Below are 27,188 nucleotides of genomic sequence, written 5' to 3'. Positions count from 1 at the left end.
TTAAAAAATTCATAGAGAAGAAACACCTACAAGACCCTTTTGCAAATAAAGACAGAAAAAGTTACAAAGAGACAAAAAGACTAGAGCGTCCGCTAACAACTCCAGGCTTCTTTCTCTTACTTTCTCTTATTCCACTTTCACTCAGCTTAGAAAATTCCAGAAAAGCTGCCCTATCAGACGAACACCCCAGTATGCAAAAACAGTGCTGCTTCATGGAGCTGTGAGTGGAATGCACTGGGGCCATAACTTGAGACGACTTTTAAAGATAACACTGAAACAACTTGTTGTCACTTAAAAGCCCATATGGATCATCTCAATCAATCTTGGGACAACTATACAAATACTGTGAACAGTGAGACAGCTGTCAAAGTCCCATGGGCCAAGTGTTTCCCAACAGAATCAATGCTCAAACTTCCTGAAGTCTCATTTAACAATTACAGTGCCACGCAGCCAGGTACCTTTTCACAGCAAATCCATTTGTTAGGAACCATTACCACGCAATATTTGGCTGGTTTGGTGGCCAACAAAGTTTCCTTCTATCCAGAAAATGAAGATTTTGCACAAATAGAAAACAAGCACAAAAATGCGTAAATACATGCCTATATCACCAAGGGTCAAAGACACTTTCACAAAAGCAATCTGAACTGGGTACCAAAGCCAAAAGATCAATAATCTGGGAATTTCAAATCTCCTGGGCAGCCAATCTGACAGCTAAAATACACACAAGCTTCATTTTAACTTGTAACACCCCAGCCACCTTCTTGGACCCCTCAATTCTGACAGCGGCCCTGCCCACTGTCTCCCTGGGCCACTTCCATGTACTTCACTAGTGTGTGAAGAAAACACTAGTATTCCCGTCAGGCAAGAAAAACACTCAGCCTCCCTCCAGCTGCTGGCAGAGTCTTCCCCCGATGGAAATACAATTTAAGGAGCCCACTATCTCTCTAAAACTATCCCCATGGTTTCAGGCTACGCTGAGCTTGTTCCTCAAAACATCTATTTAAAAAAAAAATATATATATAGCACTCAGATTGGGCACACAGTCAAAAACATCTTTGCATTGTGGGCTCACTGTTTCATATACTTACCTCATCTTCTCTCAGACTCAGAAAGCCACTTGAAGGGTCTTATGTTTCTTTAGCAATGCCCGACTAACCTGCACCCCACCTCTTCCTTGCATTCCAAACTAAATACACGCTTAGAAAATTATGATCTGAACAGAAATTTAGAGATGATCCAGTCTGAATTAACCTTCTATAGCCCAGGGCAGATCCTCGTTCAAATTCTGCCTCTGCCACATTCTAGTTACGTAGACTGTTTTCTCATCTATAAAAAAGAGATAAAGTGGCCTCATAAAACGGTTGGAATGATCAAATAAAATAATAACTTTTTAAAAACTTGAACTTTCCTTTTTTTGGTCCTGTGAAGACAATGTGCTTGGCTGATTTTCTTCCTGGTTTATGTTATATTCAATTGCAAGTCCAAGAGGCAGGGCTTTTTTTCCTACTGTATTTCCTAATCTCATGATGCCTACCTAGTCCAGTGCACAGCATCTTTTGAGAGAGCCATAGACCAACCTTGGGAAAGAATGCATTAAACCTCTATCATCACCACCAATTCCAACAAATGTGTTGTTCTTAATTCCCCCAAGAACCAAATCACTTAGGTCTAGGTCTTTCCCAAATGTTCCTTCTCAAAACAAATACATCTCGCTTTATCTCTCTACTCCCTCTTCTTACACACAGGCATCCTTCTTTTTAAGACCTGTGGGGGAGGGGAGAGCAAAGCAGAGGGGAACCTCTGCGTGTCCCAAATTTTTGGAATAAAGTTAGCATCTCTCCCAGGATATTAAGGTAAATTGTGATACGTGGAAAGAAAGAATTTAGGAGGATTCAAAGTCCCTGGAGAATTTTCTTAGGTTTTGTGGCATCAAGTCTTTAAATGAGAATTACCTGTCTAAAACAAAATCTGGCAGAAAGTAAACAAGAAACTAACTCACTGGTCAGTTGCCTGTGAAGCTAAGTGTTGCACTTCACTTCTTCGTTTTGTGCAAGCAGTGACGAATGAGATTAACTTGGTTCTACTGTAACACTGCGTGTAGATATGCTTCAACAAGAAATAGGTTCCATTACAAGAGTTGGCCCCTCGGTAGTCAATTTATATTTAAGGGGGAATAAATTCTGCTTTTGAAATATATTTTACTAGAAAAATATTTGCTCCATATGCCAGGGCAAAAGTGTCATTTCTTTCCTTTGCAATGGGGCAATGACCAAAGAACCAATGGGGTTGAAGCGGGTAAGATCCCGTATCCCTGGAGAGGGCACAGACTGACACCAAAGTCAGGTTGATTCTTTCAAAGAATATTTTTCCTAACAGCTTTTACACATAATCGGCATCTTGTACCAATTACACCAATACCATTTAAGCAACTCTGGTGGCCTGGGAAAAGACCACAGAAATCCTTAGGGGCCTCAGCTGTCCCCTCCTGCAGGGCCTGCGGGCAAGTCCAAGGCGCCCAAACACCAGCCACCAGGCTCCCCACAGCGCCCTCCTCTCGCAGCAAACTGCCACGGCTCTCGGCCCAAACTCTAACGTCGCTGGATTCAAAACCGCGAATTATGTGAACCCCTGCTAAGCAAACGGTAGGGCGCGTAATAACTTCTCATTCTTTCTCTTTTTGCGGACTTGAGATGCTTGTGTATAACTCCAACTTCCCTTATCCACAGCCTGCTTCCCATAACCCACCTCGGAAGAAAGCAAGGGGTGTGCGGACCCAAGAGAGGGCTGGTGACTTCTACAACCTCAGCGGTTTTCCTAGTGCAAGAAATTTAGTACACAGCAGCCCCGCAGTGATTAGATGCAAATACAAGGTAAGGAGAATGCTCTTCTCCCCACCCCTGCTCAAAGAAATCATAAAACACATGCAGCAGAGGTTTATCTGGAAATATCGGGCGTTCTTCAGGGCCGACGAGGCCCGCAAAGCAGGCGTCTGGAATCTGGAGAAAGAAAGTTACCTGGCGAAGTGGAGGCCAGGGCGGGAGGATACAGTGTCGGTCCCAAAAGGGCCGAGAGGAGAGAGACACGAACTAACCAGCCCTGCGCGCGGCTAGCTGCAGCTGCTGGCGGGCGGGCCGGGCAGAGGTGCGGGAGCCGAGGCCCGCGGAGCCTCTACTTACATAACGCTTCAACTTTTTCTCCGGGGGGGACTTGCGAAGCCATCCCGAGCAGACCACTTCGCCGCCGCTCATGTCGCGCGCTTCTCTGGCTCCTCCGGGGCAGCGGAGGGGCAGGCGGGCGCGCTCCCGACTCAGCCGACGCCTGCCGCCGGCTGTACAGCGGTGGGGATCTCGCTCTCCGGCCACGCACCCCAGTCCGACTGGGTGGGCGGGGAGGGCCGGCCGTGCGGCGCGCCCTGCCTCAGCTGCCGAGCCTGTGTCCTGCAGATCCACGGACGTGAACAGAAGTGAGCTGCTCCTCGGAGCACCTCGACACCTCAGGGCAGGGGCCTCCTTTCGGTGCGCCCGCCTTGTCGCCAGGCGCCTCGTCCCGCCGGCCCCCAGCTGCGATCAGGCTCCACGGGACTCTGCCCCGGCACCCAGCCGGGGCCTCTGTCCCCTGCGCTCCGCCCCCTAAGGACAGGACCTCCCCAGAGCGTTTTCCGAAACAGACGCTAGGCTGTGTGCACACACACTCACTCACTCACACACACAATACCCAGCGCGGCGCCCACTCTGGCTCTCCCGCTCTCAGTTTCGGTGCGCCCAGAGCGATCCTATCCCTCCTCCTCCCCGGGGGAGGGTGGGTCACTTCTCCGCAAGCCCGGGAAGCTGCGAAGAAAGGGGAAGCCGCGAGGGTCCCGTGGGCAGGGGGCGCAGGGCACGTCCCGGGTTGGCGGCGAAGCGCGGGGCGTCACTGGGCGGCGGGCGCCAGCAAGGGAGCAGGTCCCGCCGAAGGGTGGGTGCGCACTCTTGGCCGCGGAAGAGGGCGGGGAGCGGTGGAGGGACAGCCGCTGGGCTCCGGGGAAGGATACCACTGTCCCGCGCCCTCGCGAGCCTCTGGGGCTGCCTCCCCCACCCCGGGCTAGCTGCAGGTACGGAGCCGCCCCGTGCCCGGCCTAGATCCTTCCCTCTCCTGGCCTCTCGGCTCCCTCTTCCTCCCTTTCCTCCTCCCCTTCCCACTTTCGGGCAGGCTCCGATTTCAGCCTAGACTTTCTCTGAAACTCCGCCCGGGCGCTTCTAGCCAAAACAACAAGGCTGGGGAGGAGGCGACGGGCGGGGTAGAGAGCGAAAGAGAGAGGGAGGGAGCAGGAGTCCTTGAGGCACCCTGGGATCTGTAGTTCGGGAAGCTGGAGCGGGGTCCTCGGCCGCCCGGGGGCAGTGGCGGCCTGAGCCCCCAGCCGGGTCTTCGTAGGGGAAGGAGGCTGAGGTGAGGGCATCGCGGCCCGGGCTTGGGCGCGGGGAGGAGTGAGGAACGTTCCAATGTTCTGTTGGGTTTGCCATCTTGGCGCACGGGGTGTTACTTCGGAGTTTGTACTATGCACGAGATCTGAAATTTGGGGAGTTTTATCTACTGGACAGCCTGCAAAGCACTATGGCCCGGAGGGAGATTGCTCTGGAGACCGAGGGGCAGGGGCCTGGAGGTCATGGTGCGGGAGTGAGCACCACAGACTCCAGCCTTGAGGGGCAGGCAGAAGGGGACCCAGTGGGCTGGTCCCCGGCGCAGCCCTGCCAGACTGGTAGGAACGCTTAGTGTTTGGTGGGGCCAAAGGATTTGATTGAATCTATCTCTGGGACATTTTAAAGACTCACACTGCCTCTTTTTGTTCCCAATTTCTTCCACTTGACTGTTTCAAATCTACTCCTGGGATGTTGGACTAGAAAAAGGAAATTTACTGGGTGTTCTGTGTGGCTACTTGTGTGTGTTTTACAATTATGGTACCTGGTCCTGAGCTTGATATGACCCTGTAATAGAAATATCTTTTCAAACTTATTTATGAAAAGCAAATTTTAGAAAGTAATATGAATAATCAGATAAACATGCTAAAAATATTAGGAGATAAATTAATATTTCTGAAAACAATAACCTCAGTCGTTTTCTTAATACACATTCCCATTAAGGAGTTCCTCCGAGTTTGAAAATGTACAACTGTAGCAGGAAATGAGGTGCTGGGGGTCGACATACAAAGGTCCCTGCACGCATAGACGTGTCATTCCAGTGGTGGCAGCAAAGAATGATAGTAAACAAATACAAGGTCTACATAGCACAGATTGTGGAAAGGGTGTCCCCAGGGAAATAACCCGGTGAAAAAATAAGGAAGTGGGACTGGATCAAGTAGGAAAGAGGGAAGTGTTCCTGGAGGAGGCATTTAGCCGGATATTTGAAACCTGTCAGGAGAGGAGAATGAGACTTGTTTTGAGGAAAAATAAAAGGCCGAACCACCTCTCTTCTCAATCTGTACTTTCTCGTGGATGGTGGTATCCTGTCTTTATAGAGACATGTCACAGATTTCCACACCCAGCCGATTTCTCTTTCCTGAGCAACCAATCAGGAAATCCAACAACCATCTGTATATGCTATTTGGCTTTGCAAAATCAACAAAATCAGAATCATGATCTCCTCTCCAGCTCTCAGATCAGAGCTCTGGAGATCGCCCCATTCAAGTGGTCCCTCGGAGTCTCCCGCTAAATATCCATCAGCAGATGCCGGTGAAGAAACTACCTGACGATGAGGAAAGAACCAGTGGAAAGGATTACAAGGAAAAGTCACCAGAGACTTACATAGGGTGGAAATAGCTCCTGTTCTCCCAGCCAGAGTGAAAAGCATCACAATTCACAAGGCACTGTGAACTATCCTGAAGGATTTAATCTCAGTAGTGGTGCAAAATGAGCCCTGGTGGAAATGCCGCTGTGGTCCTCCCTAAGAACACTGAACAGTGAGACCCCAAAGGATCAAGTGGTTTTCAAGTAACTTAACTATTTCCCAAATAAGAGCTTGATATATTTATAGGTAAACAAAGCTACCCAAAGCCCAACAAAATAAAATTTCCAATGTTTGACATTTAACCAGAAATTTAAAAAGAAGCAGGTAAGTATGACCCAAAATGAGGGGGAAAATCAAGTGAAGCCAACCCAGAAGTGACAGAGATGATAAAGTTAGTTAGCAAAGATAGAACAGTTGTTATAACTATATCCCACGTTTAGGAAGCTGGAGGAATGACTTAACACATTCAGCAGAAACATAGAAGATATTACAAAGACCTAAATAAAACTTCTGGAGATGAAAAATACAATGAGTAACATGAAAAATACACTGTGTGCAATTAACAAGAAATTAGCGCAGAAGAAAAGATTAGTGAATTTGAACACAGCAATATGAACAGAGAGGGAACAAAAGATTGAAATTAATGAATAAAGCATCAATCAAAATGTGATCACTTCTAGTGCCCTATTATTCATGTAACTGGAGTCTCCAAAGGAGGGGGTCACAGAGAAATATTTGAAGAGATCATGGCCAAAAATTATTGAAGTTTGTTGTAACTGTAAATCCATAGATTCAAGACATGCTGGGAGAAATTAAAGAAAACCAAAGGAAAATATGTTGAGCTCATAAATCACAAGATTTATGAGCTTAACAAGATGTTGCTAAGTTGTCAGTTTCCCCCCAGACTGATGTATACATTCAACACAATTTTAATCGATTCCCAAGGAAGCTTTTTTTTGTTGTTTTGGTGAAATTGGTAAACTAATTCTAAAATGCATGCAAATGACTTAGAATAGCCAAAACTACTGAAAAGACAACAAAGTTAAAGAACTTACATAACCTGACTTCAAGAGTTATATAAAGGTGTTGGGAACCGCCCAGCCTGGTTAAGGAAGCTGTAACCCCCATGGCTAAGGCTGAGTAAAGAGACCTTGGGACCATAAGCCACTAAGGAGACAAAGCTTATTTCCCTGGCAGGGACACCCCTCTGCCCCCTTTTACTTCACCCTGCTTGGCCCCAGACAGATGACTCATTAGCCAATAATGGGTAAGATTCCTCAAGGGAGGGACGACCTAAGACCTAAGCCAGACACAGTCACAAAGGGGCCCTCAGGGAAGGACTTGGAAGGCTATAGAAAAAGGGAGTGATGGACCCTCACCCTTGGCTTTGACATAGCCTGAGTCCTCATTCTGTCTCCGAGAAGTCTCCTAATCTCTTGGCTGCCTTACTTCCCCTGCCTGATTTAAGCCTGAAACAATGTCAGAGGGCGGTGCAGCCCTAGGCAGGAATGGGAGGGTTCCCTGGGGCAATGGGGCCTAAGAAAGAAGCATAAAATCTTGTGAAAGCTACTTTGCTGAGAATGTCCTCAATTTTCTGATAAGGGTCCAAGCATAAAATGAGTTTGTTTCCCAAAGTTTTATGACCCTTTAGCTAACTAACCCTGACTCAGAATAAGCCCTCATAGTTCTTTCAATGTTACCTATTGTTTGATCATTACTCCTTGACAATGATGAATGAAGACCTTCCTTGAGGTAATGCTCCCAGAAAAGCAATAAAAGCCTGTCCAGGCAAGGGTCAGGGCGCTCTCTCACTCAGAGACTGGCCATGCCGTCCCTTTTTCTCCACAGGACTTCTGCAGTCCGTGTGAATTTGTTTGTCGCATCCACAACACACGGACCCCACTGGTCAGAGTCTGCTTCATAAAGGCACAATAAAGACAGTGTAGTATTGGCATCAAGATAGACAAATGGCTTAATGGAGCAGAAAAGAGTCTAGAAATAGACTCATACATATATGGTCAATTGATTTTTGACAAAGGTGCACAAGCAATTCAAAGAAGAAAGGACAGTCCTTTCAATAATTGATGCCAAAGCAATTGGATATCAAAATGCAAAAAACAAAAAAAAATAAGAACTTCGATGTACACTTCACAGCACGTGCATAGCTGTACTCACAATAGATCATAGACCTAAATGTAAAACCTGATAGAAATGAAACTTCTGGAAGAAAACAGAAAATCTGTGTGACTTTGACTTAAGTAAAGATCTCTGACATAGGACACCCAAAGTATGACTCATGAAAGAAAAAAATCATAAATTGGTCTGTATCAAAATGAAGAATTTCTGCTCTTGGAAGGACACTGTTGAGGGAATGAGAAGACAAGCCACAGATTGGGAGTCATCTTTGCAAATAAAACATATGATAAAGTACTTGCAGCCAGATAATATAAAGAACTATCAGAACACAAAACCGGGAAAATAACCTAATTCAAATGGGCAAAGACAAACAACCAAAAAAGATACCAAGCACATCAAAAGATGTGTGTAAAATCATTAATGGTGAGGGAAATGCAAATTAAAATCACAACCAGATACAACTATACACATAGAAAGTCTAAAATGAAAAAGATTGTTTACACCAAGTGTTATTGAGAGACTGAGCAACTGAGAGTCTCAAACGCTGCTTAGGACAGTGTACAATGGAAGACATTTTGGCAGTTTCTCTTGTTAAACGTACATGTAACATATCACCCAGACATCCCACTCCTAAATATCTACCCAACATAAATGAAAGCCTATGTCCACTCAAAGCCTTGTGCACAAATGTTCTTACCAGCTTTATTTTAAGTAGCCCCAGGCTGGAAAGAACGCAAATTAGGTTAATGGATAAACAAAGTGTGGTATATCCATTTAATGGGATACTGAGAGATAAAAAGGAATGAATGAGGAATGATACATGTACTGATGTGGATGAATCTTAAAATAGTTATGCTGAACTGAAAGGAGGCAGGCAGAAATAAGGACATGCTTTATAATTCCACTTATACAAAATCCTGGAAATTACAGACCAATCCAAAATGGCAGAAGGTGGATCAGTGGTTGGCTGGAATCGGGAGGGGTGGATTCACTCTCTTGATTGGAGTGATGTTTTCATGGTATGCACATTTGCCAAAATTTATCCAATTGTACACTTTAAATATGTGCACTTTATTTCATGTTGATTATATCTCAATAAAATTGCTTTTTAAGATAAACCAAGATAGTCCACTGAGTAGGAGAAAAAGCAGGCAAAGACTTAAATTTAGGCAAAGCCGATCTATGGGAGTCCGGAGGATGATTACTTTGGGGCTGTGTGTGGCGGGGAGGGGGAGGATTGCTTCTACTAGGGTGATAATGTTGATTTCTTGATGTGGTGACATGGGCATTTACCTTTGGAAATTCATCCAGCTGAACACTTACGATTTGTGCATATTTCTGTATTTGTTATATTTCAATTGTTTTAAGTTTATTTATTATAAAAACAATTATATAGACATTTGTCATCATGGTGTAGAATTTTTAAACCTGTTGGTTCTATTTCAGAATAAAGTCTCTCCCACTTGTACTCTGGGAGATAAACCCTCTTACTGTGCTTTTCCAGGTGGTAAAAAAAATTTTCTCAGAAGTTTCTCAGAAAGTTATTTATTATTTTGTAAGGGAGGGATGTGCCTATTTTAGTTTCAGAGAAATCAGCAACCTCTTCCAGACAGGAAATTGCTAGGGAAATGAAATTAGATTGTTCAGAGTGTTAATGAAGTCAGATTCCAGGGGGGTGGTGCTTGGTGTGCTAGCCAATTCCCCTGTTCAGCGCATGTGCTTCTTCCCTTCCCAACCCCACCAGTGTGGATTCTTTTGTCACAGTTGCATTCTTTAGTGCCATTGTCTCCAGTGGCAGCTGATGGTACCATTTGACATATTTGAAAACAATTGATTAGCTGTGCCAACCCAATCAGATTCACCCTTAAAGAATCTGGATTTGAGACACTCTAATTGGTTAGTGATGGGCACTGGAGCTGGGAGGTCTTGCAGTTCTCCAGTAAGGAGACATGAGTGTCTGCTGAGAGAAAGTGAGCCGAATACTCACAAAGTACCAGGAAGGCAGAGAGAGCATCCTGGTTTCAGCTTCTGAAAGGGCCACCCTGGAATTCTTGACCTTGGGATCCATGAGCTCCCATGCATTAAATTAAAACTTCCCACCTTATTTAAACTTCCCCCTTTATTTAAGGTGCGCTGGGTGGTTCTACTCCCTGCATCCAATTGATTCCTGTCTAAAAAAACTTGGCGAGTAAAAAAAAATCTGAGTAAGTGAAAATCTGGGTTACGGTGGAAGAAGGGAAGAATCCTGTCATGTAGAATCTTAGATTTGTGATGAAACTTTGAAGTTTCCAATCCAAACTTTTCTCCCATTTCAGAAATTCCTTCTATGAGCTTGCCACTCCGTCTTTGGTTGGCCATTTCCAGTCTTTTTTCTCTCCTTCCCTCCTTTTCTACTTCTCTTCTTCCAACAAGTATCTACTGACTGTCCACTGTTAGCCAGGCCCTGTTCTAGGTGCTGAGGATTAAGCCAACAGGACAAAAATATTAAAGACAAAATCCTCCGCTTTCATGGAGCTTATATTCAAGTAGGAGAAACAGATGATAAACAAGAGTATCAGTCATTTATGGAGTATGTTAGAAGGCGGTAAGTGCTTTGAGAAAAAGGAAGTGAGTAGCGTACGGAGTGTGGAGACTGACGGCGGTGATGGGCTGGGAAAATGCAGTGTAAAATCGGGTGGGCCTCAGAACATGCTATAGGCAGAGACTGAAGGAGGGGTGGAATTTAAGGAGCAGAGGAATCAGACTGAGCGGGAGAGACAGTGGTAGGAGATGGTGGTGCGGGAAGCCTAATGGGGGCCAGGCTCTGTGGAACCTTGTAGGCCAAGGCAAGGACTGTGACAATACTTTCAGTGAGCTGGGGAGCCATTGCGAGGTTCTGAGCAGAGAGACATACTATGATTACATTTTAACACACCTGACTTCTGTTGTGAGAACAGATCACAGAAGGGAAAGAAAGGATAGATCCAGGGACATTGTGATTATCCATAAGGCAACCACTGCCACCGAGTCGCAATCTGTGTTCTTGTCAGTTTCACCCACTATTCTAAACTCAGTCTGAAGCATTTGAAAACTTAATTATTTCTGTTTTTAAAAAATGTTTTATCTGATTATAAAACTAGCTGTATATGTTCCTGGTAGGATAATTGAGAAACACACAAAAAAAGTAAAAACCATCCATTATACTACCTTGAAAGCCAACCACATTTTCAATTTTATATAGCATTCTAGTCTTTTCATTGTACATACATTTACACATTCTAATCCCCCTCTCCAACAGTTCTTCAGCTATTTGAAGGCAGACATTTATATTTTCTCCACTAAGTATTTAATTTTTTAGGCCAGGCTTCTCATTTTGGGATCCATGGATATATTTCAAGGTTTTAGGAACTTCTTGAAAGCATAAACAAAATTGTGCTTTTGTGTAAAGGGAAACAGGTTTCTTCAACTTTTCAAAGGAGCCTGTGATATCAAAGAAAGTTAAGAGACGGATATAAAATTTTTGGGTATTTATCTGCTGTGGAATAATTCATTAATCATTCCCATCACAATTAATAAGGTTGTGTTTCTAGTAGCCATATTTGTCTAAAGTATTCCATACAAGGGGCAGAGATGAAGAACAGACTGGTCCCACACCCATGTGTGGTGGATATAAATTCAGGAAAGATATCTCGGAAGTGAGGGACCCTAGCCCCACAGCAGGCCCCCCATGCCCAGGGTTCCATTGCCAGGAAGATAACTCTCCATAACTTTTGGCTGCAAAAACCAGTGGGGATTGTGTTGGTAGAAGAATCTTCTGGAGCCCCAAGGAGTTCCTCTTAAAGGATCCACACAGAGACTTATTCAGGCTCACTCTCTCTGAGCTCCAGAACTGGGGTAGGAGCTTGAAAGGAACCAGTGGCATACAGGGAGAAACTGAAGTGTCTGGCATCAAGGCGAGAGCTAGGGGACAGCTTTCTCCCAGACAGAAAGGTAGGCAAAGGCCAGTGTCCTTTTTCTGAACCCTTACCTTACAGAGCCACAGAGCCGGCTGGCTGGTGCCACATCTGAGACTCCATCAGCCTGGCTACCCTGTCTGCCCCGCCCTGGGGATCCCCAGAGACTCCGCCCACCCAACTTACACGCCCACACAGGCTGCTTTTCCGTATGAATCGCTGGTCTTGGCTCATGCTTCATAACTTCCTAAGTCCTCTCAAACAAGCAACAGCCAGCCTCAGTAAGCCCCCAGCCCTCCTACCTCTTTGCTAAGTGGCCCCAGGCCCGGCACTAGCAGCAGCCAAACTAAATTTACCACTTGGCTTTGCCTGGGAATCTCCAAACCCAGCACAAGTAGCAGCCATTTCAGATTGCTTTATAGCCCGGGCACAGTGTCCCTGGGAAAATGACAGCTTGGGGCTGACTTTGGCCTGAATCATCCGGGGCAACCCCAGAGTGTGCCCATCCAGAGGACAATTACAGACCACATCCGAGCACCTCCACCCTGCCCTGGCACAGCTGATCTTCCATGAAGGGTAGAGGTTGGTGGTCAGTGGTCACAGTCAGTCCCTGTAGCTAACTGGCCTGAGTAAATCCCTCCCATTGACTTACCAACAGCAACCCAGGCTCAACTAAAAGTGGAAGAATCATCATGATGGCCCACATAAAGGGTGAACCTTGAGTGCCCAGGTTCGGTGATAGGGGAAACTGTGCCACTGGACCCTACAGGACACTTGCTACATTAGGCCACGCTACCAAGACAGGGAGTCATAGCAGCTTTACCTATTACACAGAAACACAGGGAGGCTGCCCAAACAAGGAGACAAAGAAACATGGCCCAAATGAAAGAACAGGTCAAAACCTCAGAAAAAGAATTAAACAAAAGGGAGATATGCAATCTAGCTGATGCAGAGTTCAAAACACTGTTTATAAGGATGCTCAAGGAACTTAGTGAGGACCTCAGCAGCATAAAAAAGATCGAGCCGGAAAAAAAGGATTCACTGATTGAAATAAAGAACAATTTACAAGGAAACAACAGTAGAGTGGATTAAATTGATAATCAAAGCAATGATTTGGAACATAAGAAAACAAAAAACAACCAATCAGAACAACAAGAAGAAAAAGGAATCCCCCCCCCAAATAAGAATAGTATAAGCAGCCTTTGGGACATCTTTAAGAGGTCCAACATTTGTATCATAGGGATGCCAGAAGGACAAGAGAAAGGGCAAGAAATTGGAAATCTCTTTGAAAAAGTAATGAAAGAAAACTTCCCTAATTTCGTGAAGGAAATAAACATGCAAGTCCAGAAGCACAAAGAATCCCAAACAGGATGGATGCAAAGAGGCCCACTCCAAGACACATTATAATTAAAATGCCAAAGGTTAAAGATAAATAGAGAATCTTAAAAGCAGCAAGAGAAAAGAAATTAGTTACCTACGCGGGAGTTCCCATAAGATTGGCAGCTGATTTCTCAAAAGAAACTTCACAGGCTAGAAGGGATTAGCAAGAAATATTCAAAGTCATAAAAAGCAGGGACCTAGAGCCAGAATTGTTCTACCAGCAAAGCTAACATTTAGAATTGAAAGGCAAATAAAGAACTTCCCAGGAGAGAAAAAACTAAAGGAGTTCACCATCACCAAACCATTATTATATGAAATGTTAAAGGGACTTACTTAAGAAAAATAAGATCAAAACTATGAACAATAAAATGGCAATAAATACATCTTTACCAACAGTTGAATCTAAAAAACAAACTCAGCAAACAAGAAGAATTGAGACAGAGTCATGGATACAGAGAGCATTTTAATGGTTGCCAGATGGAGGGTGGGCATGAGGGAATGGGTGAAGAGGTGAGGGGATTAAGAAGCACAACAGGTAGTTACAGAATAGCCATGGGGATGTAAAGTACAGTGTAGGAAATGGAGTAGCCAAAGAGCTTATACGCATGACCCATGGACATGAACAATGGTGGGGAGATTGCCTGAGGGGGGTACTGGGTGGAGGGGGCCAAAGGAGGAAAACTTGGGACAACTGTAATAGCATAATTAATCAAATATAATTTTTAAAAACAAAGTATTCCATGCACTTGGTCACAGTTCATAAGGACAGGACTAAGCACTTGACCCATGCTACACTAAGCAGAATTCCTTCTGTGGGGGACTTGGAGCTGGGATCAAGCGAAAGCCAGTTTCTGCCAAGTAGACCAGAGGTTGGAGAAAGCTGTCTCACACGGACCAAGGCTAATGAAGTAGAAAGGGAGAAGCAGAGAGCCAGCATTGCCAGCCTTCCCGGTGACGGTCCATTTCCTGGCTCCAGCCCTTCCTACAGCTAGGCTGTATTTCTAACCTTGGATTCACAGCCACTCCTCTTTCCAGGGGTGATATTCAAAATATTTAAAACTGGTACTCTACATATGATTCCACTCACATGTGGAAGCTAATGAACAAAATAAACTAAAAAACAAAATAGAAACAAACATCTATCATAGAGAGAGAACAGACAGCTGTCAGAGGGGAGGGGGGTTGCAGGGCTGGGTGAAAAAGTGAAGGGGTTAAGCAAAAAACAACAACAATAAAACACTCTTAGACACAGACAACAGCATGGCAGTTACCAGAGGGAAAGGGGGTTGGGGGAGGGGGAAGAGGGTAAAGGGGGGATAAATGGTGACCGAAGGAGACTTAACTAGGGGTGGTGAGTACACAGTACAGTACCCAGATGAGGGGTTATAGGATTGTACACCTGAAACCTATGGAATTTTATTAACCAACGTCACCCCAATAAAGTCAATAAAAATAAATAAATAAATTGGTATTTTAAGAAGTATTCTGAAAATAAATAAATAAATAGAACCTGTACTCTATGGAAATCAATGAATCTGAGCAGACACCAGAGAGAGACTAGTTCAGCCATATGTGTGTGTCTCATTTCAATGGCTGCCCTATCTATATCATTGGGATTCACAACCCCCTCTTTGCCTAAACCAACTGAGTTTTCTGTTGAACCAAAAGAGTTTTAATTGCTGTAGAGCCACTGCTCTGGCTAAACAGTGGTCCTGACAACTCCCTTTGCCGTGGCGAGCCCAGACCTCTCTGTGCTGGTCTCCTGCCCCTGCATTGTCTGTGGCTGTTAATGACCCTCTTCTAGAATGGAGGTCACAATGGAGCAGTCAGCTGTTGCCTGACCCGTTGTAGGTGAGTCTACTGAGATTATTGCCTGGCGTGATTTGGACACGATCCTGCTAATGCAGCCCACAAGGGGATTAGCTTTCAGAGCCTTGCTAAACCACATCACACTGGACTTAGGGTCAACAAAACACTCCAGTCTTTTCACATAAAATAGTCAAGCCACTTTTCCCAGCACCTGTGCTTATGAGATGGTATTTGGAACCCAAATGTAGGACTATTAAATCTAATTCTGCTGCTTTTGAATCAGCTTTCCAACCTCTCAGGAACTTTGAAAAGTCTTCACCATGTTAGCCAAGCGTCCTAGCTTTGTGTCATCCGCACACGAGAAAATGTCGCTCTGTGGCACCCTAGCATGATGAGGCTTGCCCGAAACCCGGTCCGGGGGCATAGTCAGTGACTGGATTCTCGCTTGGGTGTCAGATGTTGCCCAATCTCTAGAAGGCTGTCCTGTGGTCGGACAGCTGAGCTGGCAACAGGTATTCTTGTGACAGGCACTGAGATGGGTTGTGGGAGGTGTTAGCAATTGGCAGCCAAGGACAAGCTGAATTGCAAACCAAATGGAGTAAACCAAATGCATGTGTTGGAGACACTTGCAGATATAATTTCAATAATGCAGCAGGGCCGGATGGGGAATCCAGTGATACTGATAGAGGGCTCAGCCCAGACTGCTTTTGTCTCTGTAAGTGAATGACCTTCTTTGCCTCCTTGGTCTCACTGACCTGGCCACGAGGAGCAGCCTTTTCCCTCACTGCAGCAGTCTTCCAAGTCGTCTGATAAAAACACTGATCAGGATGGCATCAAAGACAGAGCCGCTAGCACCTGGGGATTTCTGGATGTTCCTAGAACTACACATCTACAAAGAGCCGAGGCCGGGAAGCTTGAGAGAGAAGGAGACGCTGAGTCTGAACAGGAATAAATCGAAGGTCGAAGTCTGAGAAGTGGGCACAGGAGCTCTGAGAGCGTGCGTTTTGCTGCAATGGGGACATGGGGCACCCACTCTTTCGGCTCAGACTTTCAGCACCCCCACCCCCAACTCCTGATTTAAAAAGTATGGTGTTCTAAATCCAATGTCTGGGCTCATTGTAAAAGTTATTTTGCACAATTAAAGCTAATGGTTTAGTCACATGTTTCTCTGTAGGTTCTCTTTTCCTTCTTTTGTTATGAAATGTTAAATCCAGAGATTTTCTCATTGAAAAACATTGATGTGTTTATCTGGAAATAGTTACATCTTTGAATTCCTGCATAAGTCATTAATGATTTTCAGACTGTTAGTTGCTTGACAAAAAGTTGAAGCTGGCAATAGGTAAAGAATAAAAACACAACCATAGTTGTTATCTTATGATAATTGTGAGCTATTTGGGGTCAATAAAAAGGAAGTTAACATGTTTAAAATATATATACTATTGTGATTTCCAAAAATTGTATTGCTTTCTAGTCCAGGTTTTATTATCCTTTTATTTCAAAAGATTTTTATGCAATTATTACACAAATATATGCTATTTCATAGTGGAATAGAAAACTGTTATAACTCATTCATACAGTCTCAGAATATCTTTTTAAAATTTTTTCTAAGGTCATTGAAACGTAAGCACTGATGTATTCTAAAAATGACCCTTCTCCCCCTCCCCCACTTTTTTATCTTGGCACTTAGATACCTGGATAAAAATTGTCAGTAAATGGATGGAAATTCCTACATTACCAACAGTACAGATAGATAGAGAACATTCAACAAAGATGCCTCCTCCGATGCCTGAGGGAAGTGGGATCTCTGAGGCCTGTCTGAGATGCCGTGAGGTCGTCCCTGCGAAGCACTCTAGGGCCTCCATCCATTGTTAGAATTTATGACACAGACCTTGACCTGGACAGGAATTGGAAGGGCCTGTGGGAGCCTCTCTCACACTCCGTGTCATCACCAGAGCCCCCTGGGAAGAACGCTCTGCTTACCACCTGGCTGTATGGCTGTAATGGCCCCTTCCCCCGACTGTCTCTCCCCCCTCTCTAAGGTACTTCCTCCATCTTTGTCTGGTTCAGTCTGTGCACATGTCTTGCCATGCCTGGACATACCAGCTTGCAATCCTTTCTTTTTCCTGAATAAAAGTCCCTTTTTGGTGATGGAGTCCCTAGTTGACTTTTGTTTCAGGGTTGACGCCTTAATGAAGGCACAACCATGATGAAGTTGGATGTGGCTGTTTCACCAGCCCCTGCTCATAGGGCCAGCAGTGGGCCTTCTCGGTGCTAACGTATCCTTTTTTCTCCACAGTGCGATAAAGTGTGCTTCCCACCCCCCCCGATTTCCCATATTTTATGCATGTAACATAGAGTTTAGGACATTGCCAGTTGGCTTAGAGGAATATATTTCTTTTGGAGACTCCAGCCTGAGAACTGGAATTTCCTTCTAGGAAACACAACTTACTCAGTTACTGATTTACCTTTCTTGCAATAGACACCACTGTGTGAGGAGATACTAAAAGGAAATTTTGTGAAACCTCTGCCCTCAGAAGCTCATAGTCTGGTAGGGTTGATCTTCAGGAAGTCTAGGTTCCAGAGGGCGTAAACAGTGCCAAGATGTTGGGAAAGGGTCCATCTGCTCTTGAGTCATTTGCTCATGTGGCATCCACTGTCTAGCTGTTTTTATATAGATTTCCACTATGTCCTTCATTCCTAAAAGGTCTGCTTGGGCCCTTTAGCTCCCGCGATGTGAAGGATGTAGATACGACCAGAAATGTTGGCGGGGGGGAGGGGGGGTGCGGGGGGGGGGGGTAGTAAATGATGTGTGACAGTTTCTTACGGAGTGATTGGATGGAAGATAAGATAGTGCCATTGACTGAAACAAGGAACATTTTAGACAGTGCTAGGTTAAACAAAATTAAACTAAATTACTTACTACAGGATTTTATGCACTGAGAGTTTCACGGAAGTGGATACAATGTGCGATGCGTTCTAAAGGCAGATGACCATCAGCCCCGTTTTTGTTTACCCAGGAGAATGAGCAGCCAGTGCAAGGCATCATCATTCTGTCATCGCCATGGTCAACAACGTCACCTAAAACGGTGCCTGAGACAACAGACCCACCAGAAAGTAGAAGAGAGGATGCCGAGCAAAACTGCCAGAGAAAGAATCCGAGGTCTTTGCCAAGTTAGTTGATCTTTCTGGTCCTTTGCAATCCATTCACCCTCCAGTGGGTCAGGCTCATTTTTGCCTCATCCAGGAACCAGCTGAAGAGGATGGAAGCTGGGAAGAGCTGAGGCTGCCAGGTGAGGCAGACCTTGGGCGCCGGCTTGGCCCTGCTGCTCCCTCCCTGAGTGACCCTGGGTAAGTTACACAACCTCTCTGATCCTCAGTTTATTCATCTGTGCCCAGAGTTAAAAATATCTACCTCACCATTGTTAGGATAGAATGATGCAAAGTGCAGAAATCTTTAAAATAGGCACTCGCTAAATGTCTCTTCCTTTTTCTGCCAACTTTAAGGAGGAAACTGACTTATTCAAAACCCCACACTGAGGGAGCCACGGTTTCCTTGTCTACGGTTTATTTTATATCTGCCTTACAGGCATTAAAAAAGCACCAACCCATAATGGGCCATAACACTGAACTTGTTCAAGTTTTATTCTCTAAAGTGATGAGAACCCCTGTCAAATAGGGTCTTAATTTCATCCTCATGCTTTTCCTATTCTTTCTCTAGAAATAACCTGCACTTTTTGGCCTTTCTGGGTGACCCTTCTTTCTCTCCGGAACTCAGGACCTCACATCCTTTTCAGCTCCAAGCCCACGTGAAGATTAAGCTAGAAAAGAACAAAGGCCCTTCCTTGTTCCAGACACCAAAGCTGACTGTGGAAATCCATTTTCCTCTTCTTCCTCAGTAAGTGAACTCTACAGTAGTCTCCCCCTCCCCTTTCCTGCAGTTTGCTTTCCAGGGTTCAGTTATCTGTAGTCAACCATGGTCCAAGAACACTAGGTGGAAAAGCCCAGAAATAAACAATTCCTAAGTTTTAAATTTCATACCGTTTTGAGTAAGGTGATGAAATCTCGCGAGTCCCACTCCATCCGCCCAGGTCGTGACTCTCCCTCTGCCCAGCATCTCCACGCTGCAGAGGATCCCCAACCATCAATCACTTAGTAGCCCTCTTGGACTGTTGCGATGTCCCAGTGCCTGGGTTCAAGTCGCCCTTGTTTTACTTCCTAATGGCCCCAAAGCACGAGAGCTGTGATGCTGGCGATCCGGACATGCCAAGGAGAAGCCGTAAAGTTCTTCATTTAAGTGAAGAGGTGAGTGCAGTACCATAAGATATTTTGAGAGAGAGACCACGTTCACGTAATTTTTATTAGAGTATATTATTATAATTGTTCTATTTTATTATTAGCTTTCATTAATCTTCTACTGTGCCTAATTTATAAATTAAACAAGTAGGCATGCATGGGAAAAAAAGCACAGCACATACAGGGTTCGTACTATTCACGGTTTCAGCCATCCATGGGGGTCTTGAAACGTGTCCCCCTCAGATAAAAGGGGACCCATGTAATTTTATCTGGGAAAGCAGCATGCCCAGCTGAAATTGGGCACTCTGCTAGTCTACTTTGCAGCGAGGTGAGACCATATGATTATGTTCTGGCTAATGAATGTAAACAGGAATTTTCAGTTGAGAATCTGGGAAGGTTCCAGAAGGGGATGGTCAGCTGTCTCTGATTCAAATGTAATGGCTGGAGCTCTATCTTATCTCATGACCTAACCTTGAGGAAGGAAGCAACTTCGTGATAGAGAGGCCTGAACAAAGAGGAATAAAGATCCCGGGTCCCTCCTGATCTCTGACCTTGAATCACAATACCTGCCCTGGCTTTTGTGTGTGTGTGACAGCGAGCAGGGAAACTATGAATGGGAAAGAGAGAGGGAGAAAGAATATTCTGTTTTGTTTAAACCCTGTTATTTTAAATGCTTGTTATCAGCAACAAACATAGTTTCTGGCAACAGCTGGCAGACGCTACCCTCCCCCGACCCCCTCAACCACTTGGCCTAGAGAACTGATCTTTTTATACAAGTAACAGATAATTTAGGGAAGGATTAGGCAGGCCTCTGCTAAGCACTTAATGTACATCAACTCATGTAATTCTCAGAATAATCCCATGAGTTAAGCATCATTATTTTCATTTTACAGATGAAGAAAATGAGGCTGTGGAGCTTGTCCAAGGTTACATAGCCAATAAGCGGTAGAGTTGTGGTTCCCAGCCATTTGCATCTGCCCCTAGAGCTCCTGCCTTTAGATCTCTATTCCAGGGTATGCAAACTGCACTTACCCTGATCTGACACTTATCAGTAATCCAAATCACAGTATGGTTCTCCCTGTCTCAATGTACTTTTATTTAGAGAAGGAAAAAAAACCCCATTTTTTTGAAGAGAGGACCTGAGTATTTCAGTACGTTTGGCAATTATAGTTCATATTGCAAATTAAGTAGGCCCCTTGGATTCAAGACTCATTTGGTTTCAAGATTACACCCACCTGACCATGCTGAGTGTTTAGAGTGTGGAAAGCTGAGGACCAGCCCCTGGGTTTGCTGTGCTCAAGCCAACGTGCTGTGTCTCAGAGGTGCTGCGTTCAAGAAAAGGCCCGGCCTTTCCCCTCTTTCCACCTTGTAACTGAAACGCCTACATCCTCTGGCTGCTCTTTGGTGGTGAAAGTGGACAAAGGGCTGTAGGTGCAAATGTAAGCAGCAACCTGAACCCCAGGATTAAACATTGGGGTAGTAAAATGAAATGGAGAAATTTTCTTTTCTAGAACTTCCATAGTTGTTGAGACAGCAGGTGGGCCCGGTCGGGGAGCTTCCTGCAGTGGGAGTAGTCCGGGCGGAGGGAAGGCCGATGCTGTAGTGTGGAGGTTGCACAGCCACTGCTCTGGGGAGCCCCAAATGGTAGACACAGGAGAAGCCTGACCAGAGCAGAGTTGTAGCTGGGGCGGAGCTTCGAGCCTGTGCTGAAAGGTCTGTGTAAGAGTTTCCTAGGGCTGCCATAATGAAACACTACAAGCTCAGTTGCTTAGAACAACAGAAATGCTTTGTCTCACAGTTAAGGAACCCAGAAGTCCAAAATTAGGGTGTCAGCAGAGCTATTCCTTCTCTGAAGACACTAGGCAAGGATCTCATGTAGCTTCTGGTGGCCTTAAGTGTTCCTTGTCTCAATGGCTGTCTTTTCCTTATGTCTCAGTTCATCTTTCCTCTGTGTGCCTTTCTCTGTGTCCAAATCTTCCCTTTATTAGAAGGACGCCAGTCATATTGGGTTAGAGCTCATCTCTCTGACTTCATCTTAACTTGACTACATCCGCAAAGACCCTACATCCAAGTCAGATCACATTCTGAGGATCTTGGGTTGAGAACTTCAACGGCTGTTTCTTGGGAGAGGTAATTCAACCCATAACAGGGTGCCACCCAGATTATAGAAACAGATACAGGGGCAAAGATTGGAGGAACTAGGAGGTTTAAAGGCCAGGAATTCCCAGGAAAATGTTAGAAGGCCCTGGGCTCATCCAAGCTGTAACTCTGGGAATTCAAACCAAGTTTACCTAAATCTCCGAGGGTTATCCCATGAGATACGGGCTGTGGAAGAACCCAAAGAGGCAAGGACATTGCCTCCTGGAAGGGAGCACCCTCTTTAATGGCGCTTTAAGAATCCTCACACTGTGGGGTGAATTCACTGTCTATGGGAAGCGCATCTCACAGTTCAATTTTCAAGTATCTTTAATATTGATGTTAAGGTTCCCTTCCAGCTGCCACCAGGAAACACTAACCAAAAACGTCATCTTGCCTCATGTTGCATAACATCATTAAAGTACAGATTGGGGAAGGGGGAGACAGCTGAATATTTGTACTTAAGCAAATAGAATGGAATTTTGAAAAAAGAGAGTTGGAAAATAATGTGGGGTTTTTTTTTGTTTTTTTTTTTTGAGCTACCTAAGGTAGAGGGTGGTGATTCTAGATCAACAGTCTCCAGGAATGACCCCAATGGAAACAGGTTTTTTTAGTCACTCAGTGTCCCTGCTTCTATTGCCCGCAGGGACTCTCACATAAGCTGCTGACCTCTCCCCAAGTGACTCAGTTCAGGTCCCAGAACAATTCTGACTTGAGGCAGGAGTCATTTCAATAGCCCAGAGTTCCCTCCAGCCAGCCCTGGTCCGCTGCTCACATCACACCCAAGCTCTGGCTCTGTGCTCCAAATCTGTGCCGACCACCGCGTTTCACGCTCAGGTGTGGGGCTCTCACCCCAATGATGGGATTGTTGCCTCCAAATTTTTGAGTTTACACACGCACACACAAACACACACATGCGTGCGCACACACGACATCCTTTACCACTCCCTGGTTCCTAAGCCCATTTGGAAGAAGCATGCATTTACTTGGGGTTTCCCTTTGAATTCCCATCTGACTCATTTGTCCACTCCTGTAGTCCTGCAGTGCGTCCCGGGATCTGGCCTTGCTTTAGCTATTCCCTTCTTTCTAGTGGCCATGGCAATGAAGTTCCCATCTGCCTGTGGTCTTCTGTCTCTGGTCTTAGGGCACTTAACCTAGACTCCCTGCTGCTACACGAGCCCATCTTTGGGGATCTCTGTAAATTCCTCTGTGATCCTTCCTTGATCTGAGGACAGAGTGTCATCTTATATTTGTTCTCTTATCACCTCACTTTGTCCCGTTGGTCCAGCTCGGGGGTGAGCAAACTTTTCTATAAAGAGCTACATAGCCAATGTTTGCACATTGCAGGTCCTATGGTCTATGTTGCAATTATTCAACTCTGCTATTATAGCGCACAAGCAAACACAGACGAGGTGTAAACTGATGGGCATGGCTGTACCAATACATCTTTGTTTGTAAAACAGGCAACAGGCTGGATTTGGCCCAAGGGCCACGGTTTGTTAACCCCTGGTCTAGTCTCCAACTTGTGTCTTTATTGCTTAATCTTCCACTCTTGTACTCCCACGTCCTCCTCCTTCGTCCCCTTCCCTTACATTGCTGACAGGAAAGCACCAAGCCTAGATATCACACCCTAAGATAGGGCACTAAGTACCACCGATCATGCCACTAGAGTTTAGTCTTTGTACCTGAGGAACAAGTCTCAGTTTCAGTGTCTACAGGGGCTTCTTAGAGGAGGCAGGTAGACCAGGGGTCCAGGTGGTGAACACTTTAGTCAGATGTCACTTAGGCTATTTTGGCTGTTCCTCCCCTGGGACCATGGCCATGACTCTCTGATACAATCCAGGTGGTGGGGTCGTTGCCACTGGTTGCCTTAACTAGCACTTCTCCTTCCTTGTTCCTTGAGGAAGAACCCAGACTCTTTGCTCCAGCCGTGGCAGCTGTGTGGTCAGGGAGGGTATATCCTTCCCAAGAGCAGGGAAAGAATTTTTACCTGGAGTTCCTACTAGATTAGGTGTGGGCAACGGTACCTGGGGGAAGTTGCCTTGGGGCTTCTAGAACAGAATTTTTCTCCGTGATAACAAGGAAAACCACGAGGAGAAAGCCACGTTCCTCTCTCCCTGTTCCGGATCGGCACTGCCCATCCTGGGACCGTGAGGGGAGACGCGGCCAGCACTCGAGTGTGGGAAGAAGATTAAAATAGAGTCTGCTTCCTTACGGGGTGCTGCCTCATCCTCTCTGGGGTTTGGAGCACATGCTCCATGTTAACCTTTTACAGATCCGAAAGATTCCAAATTCTGAAGCCCACCTGGCCTGAGGGGTCTTGAATAATGGATCGGGGACCCGCACTGCCATTTGTGTCCTGCCCGGGGTAATAAAATCCCATTCCTGGGGTGAAAGGTGCCCCCACACCCCAGGAAAGCCTGGGTTCTGTACTCTAAGAAAGAAGCAGCCGTTCTGTATTCAGCACCTCCCTGGAGTCTTTACCTCATGAAATTCAAGTTCACAAATGAGAAGGAATTACTGGCTACTGCCTGTGAGAATTCAGTGGCGGCTTCTCCCTCGGCACCATTTGTTTCTATGCGAAAACCCTGTACCAGGTCACAACCAGCTGGGAGTCTGCTTCCTTCTTCCAGAGACGGCAGTGGAATGCAGCAGCGAGGACTCAGATACCCATTCTCTCTCCCCTGACCCTGTGTACTGGCCAGCCTGAACCTCCGCCATGATAATCTGTGACTTATCATTCTCACTGAAGCTTCTCATTTCAACAGATTTCCCTGTTTTATCATTTTAAAAAAACCCTACTGTATGTGCTTGGCTGATAAAAATCTGTTTTAAAAAGGCCAATGTACTTTGGGTGGCCTACAGCAGACTTGGAGGGCAGCAAATTGCATCTTGGAAATGCAGGCTTTTTGGAAATGTGTCTGCATCAGGACTCTGGGGGATTTAAATGCAGAGGGATTTGCAAGGTTTGCATTTTTCATTCATTAAGGCCGCCTTGCTGCCAAACTTCGCTTCCTGTTAGTCACACGGGGAGGAGGGCCCAGCACAGCAGGCTGGTCGTAAATTACCCTGCGGCTCAGGGCAGCCCAGTGCGATACCGAGGGGGCCGTGGATCTTGGCACCGGCTTTGTGAACGATTTCTGAGAAATCCAAATGTATTGAAAAATCACATGTTTACAGAGGAATGAAAGTTTCAAGGCTATCTTTAAATTCAGGAGGCCAAGAATTAAGCTTGTCTTTTATCTAAACCAGCGTGAGAAACACAGAATTAGATGACTGTGAATAGTCTATTTTTGTGGCATTCCATAGAAAAATTACTACAATTAAGTGACTCTTTAGTTTTGATCTGTGCTTCTTAACTCCCCCTGCCCCCGTTTTTTGGATCCCTTTGGGGACTTGAAGAAAGATCTGGATCTTGACCAGAAATTTTGCACAAACATACACACAGCTATATACAATTTCAGGAGGTTCATGGATTCTCCCAGGCTCATTCAGGACTGAAAATCCCTGCTGTTTATACTAGAAGCTCCTTGAGAGATCCGTTATCCTTCCTTCTCTCCCAGGGAAAAATTCCCAGGAGATGTATCTGAGAATGTCCAAGGCGTTGGCACTCCGTGCATAGAAGCCAGCGTCCCCACTGACGTGACGGAATGTGCCTGGGTGACGCGGACTCCAGCCGGTGGGGTCCCTGTGCTGTGGCTGCAACAAACAAATTCACATGGGCTACAGAAGCCCTGTGGAGGAAAAGGGATGGCATGGCCACTCTCTACATGAGAGAGAGGGCCCTGACCCCTGCCTGGACAGGCTTTTATTGCTTTTCTGGGCACATTACATCGAGGATGGTCCTCATTTACTATGCACAGGTTCTCTGTAGGTGTTTGCCTTTTACAGATAACAAAGGAAAGAATGTTGCTAATTACTCCAAAGAAAAGGATGTTGCAGATGCAAGGGGAAAAGTGTTTGAACTGGCTACACTCCATACTTGGGAGGTTTAGCACAGACTTTAGGAAGTTACTTTAAAGATATGCAGTAAACACTTGCTGCCTCAATTCAGGGTGAGGGAGTTTTAGCAAAAAGCAAGCCTCATAGCAGCCTCGGTACAATGCAGGCCGATTCCCCACGGGAGAACCGATCCATGGGCTTGGATCCTGTGTACCAACTCGTTCCACCCCGGTTTTCCAAATCAGGGGCTGGGCTACATTCTCCATGCCATGTGGAATGGTTCCCTATAGAAGGGTAAAGAAGAGAAATAATCCTAGAATATTCCCTTCTTTCTCTCTTGGGAAAAGCAAAGAAGGGTACTTCGTAAGCTCTTTCCACCTTCTATGAGTCCTGTGCTGCCTTGCTTTGAATATGAAATTCAGGTTTTTGCTCCTGTACTCTTCCCTCAGGTCGCTGGGGTCCAGCCCAGAGATGAGAAGGCTTGTCTGGAAGGACAAGAGTGGGCACAGGCTAGTGCTCACCAGTCAGAAAAGGAAGCAATAGGAGCCTGGATTTCAGATCACTGGAACTGTTTGTTCATCTCCCACACTGACCTTGCGTGGTGGCCTTGCAGGTCAATGTCTATATTAAGACTTTTGTGTTAGTCAAAAAAATGATAGTTTACTTGGGACTTCTTTCACGTCTGGGGATCTCCAACAACAGACTAGTAAGTGGCCTGTGGCTTTGTGGTCCTCTCCAAGCAATAGTATAGAGCTGCTTTATGTTTCCACCCCCATCGAAAGGTTGGCTTAGACAGCAATCAGGAAAGACTGTCCACATTCAATTCTTCAGTGCTGCCCGATTCCCTGCGGGACACGGCAGTCCTTCTAACTTAGCAGTCCAGGATACACACAGCAAGGCTGGATTTCCGCCATCATGCTGGCAGGGCTTTTTTCCCACACCACCACTGCCCCACCAGAGGCGGGGGCCCGCCTCCTGTACCGAGGGACAGTGCCCCCAAATGGCCTGAACTGCTGACGAGGAGGAGAAGTCCATCTGGGGCAGTGTGCACAGTTTCCAGGAGACTTTGGCCCCGCTCCAGGGGTGGGACAAGGTCAAGGGGAGGCTTGCCCTTGGTTCCCATGCTTCGATCCTGAACATTTCTGCGTGTTATGTTCCCACACAGCCTCCCCAGCCCACCCCCCTACTCTGCGCACTCTGCCAGTGTTGGCTCCAGCCAGGTAACTCTCTTCCAGTTCACCTTCATTAAGGTATAAACTCTATAGTAATCTCTTTCCATTATCTAAAGTCTAGCTTGGAAGTATAAGACTGAGTAGTACCTGTTTCTTCTTCTTTAGCTTCTTCACTAACTAGTCAGATTCTGGTTTTGTGCTCAACCTCTTGGTTTTCCCAGGGAAGGGGCCAATTAGAGGCTCAGGGAGTAGAGCTAAGAGGCTTGGATGATATGATTGGTGCTCTCAAGCTGGAGGATGAATTCTTCCCCAATCAGGTGTCCCCAGGAGGTGCCACCCTACCCTCCCACCCTGAGCACACACACCTGTGTCAGGCTCTGAACTTCCCAGCCTCAATATCTGTCTCTGTGAGACCTTCGTCCTGTGTGTCCCCCACCTCTGTCACCTAGCAATAAAAGCCAGTATAGTAAACTGCTGCCACTTTTCTGCAGGTCAGCGAGAAATCACCCAAACCCACACCAGTGCACTTTCACCTATAAAAAGAGGGTGTTACCCAAGCAATGATAGGAGGATGAAAGAGAATGACAATGTCCACCCGCTTTACAGTTTCTTCTGAGATCACCCTACA

The 27,188-nt window shown here is 45.7% G+C and overlaps 1 protein-coding gene and 1 long non-coding RNA gene across 5 annotated transcripts in view; one reads left to right on the top strand and one right to left on the bottom strand.

The window, feature by feature from the left end:
• The window catches only part of GAB1 (GRB2 associated binding protein 1), a 112,358-nt gene extending 108,211 nt beyond the window's left edge, over nt 1-4,147 (bottom strand). The window contains exon 1 of one of the 4 annotated variants that reach the window (XM_053911885.2): nt 3,177-4,147. In XM_053911885.2, coding sequence (XP_053767860.1) covers nt 3,177-3,248 — 72 coding nt within the window. In that variant the 5' untranslated portion in view covers nt 3,249-4,147. The remainder of the gene's footprint in view (nt 1-3,176) is intronic. The other 3 variants (XM_053911887.2, XM_053911886.2, XM_053911888.2) reach the window with 3 other exon arrangements.
• LOC123480600 (uncharacterized) overlaps nt 156-27,188 on the top strand; it is a 39,041-nt gene continuing 12,008 nt past the window's right edge. The window contains exons 1-5 of the long non-coding RNA XR_008425195.2: nt 156-2,870; nt 18,035-18,177; nt 18,262-18,365; nt 18,736-18,912; nt 19,248-19,319. This is a non-coding gene — a long non-coding RNA (uncharacterized lncRNA). The remainder of the gene's footprint in view (nt 2,871-18,034; nt 18,178-18,261; nt 18,366-18,735; nt 18,913-19,247; nt 19,320-27,188) is intronic.

This window comes from Desmodus rotundus, chromosome 9, assembly GCF_022682495.2.
Source record: "Desmodus rotundus isolate HL8 chromosome 9, HLdesRot8A.1, whole genome shotgun sequence".
NCBI lineage: Eukaryota > Metazoa > Chordata > Mammalia > Chiroptera > Phyllostomidae > Desmodus > Desmodus rotundus.
This window is presented reverse-complemented; position numbering and strand designations above follow the sequence as displayed.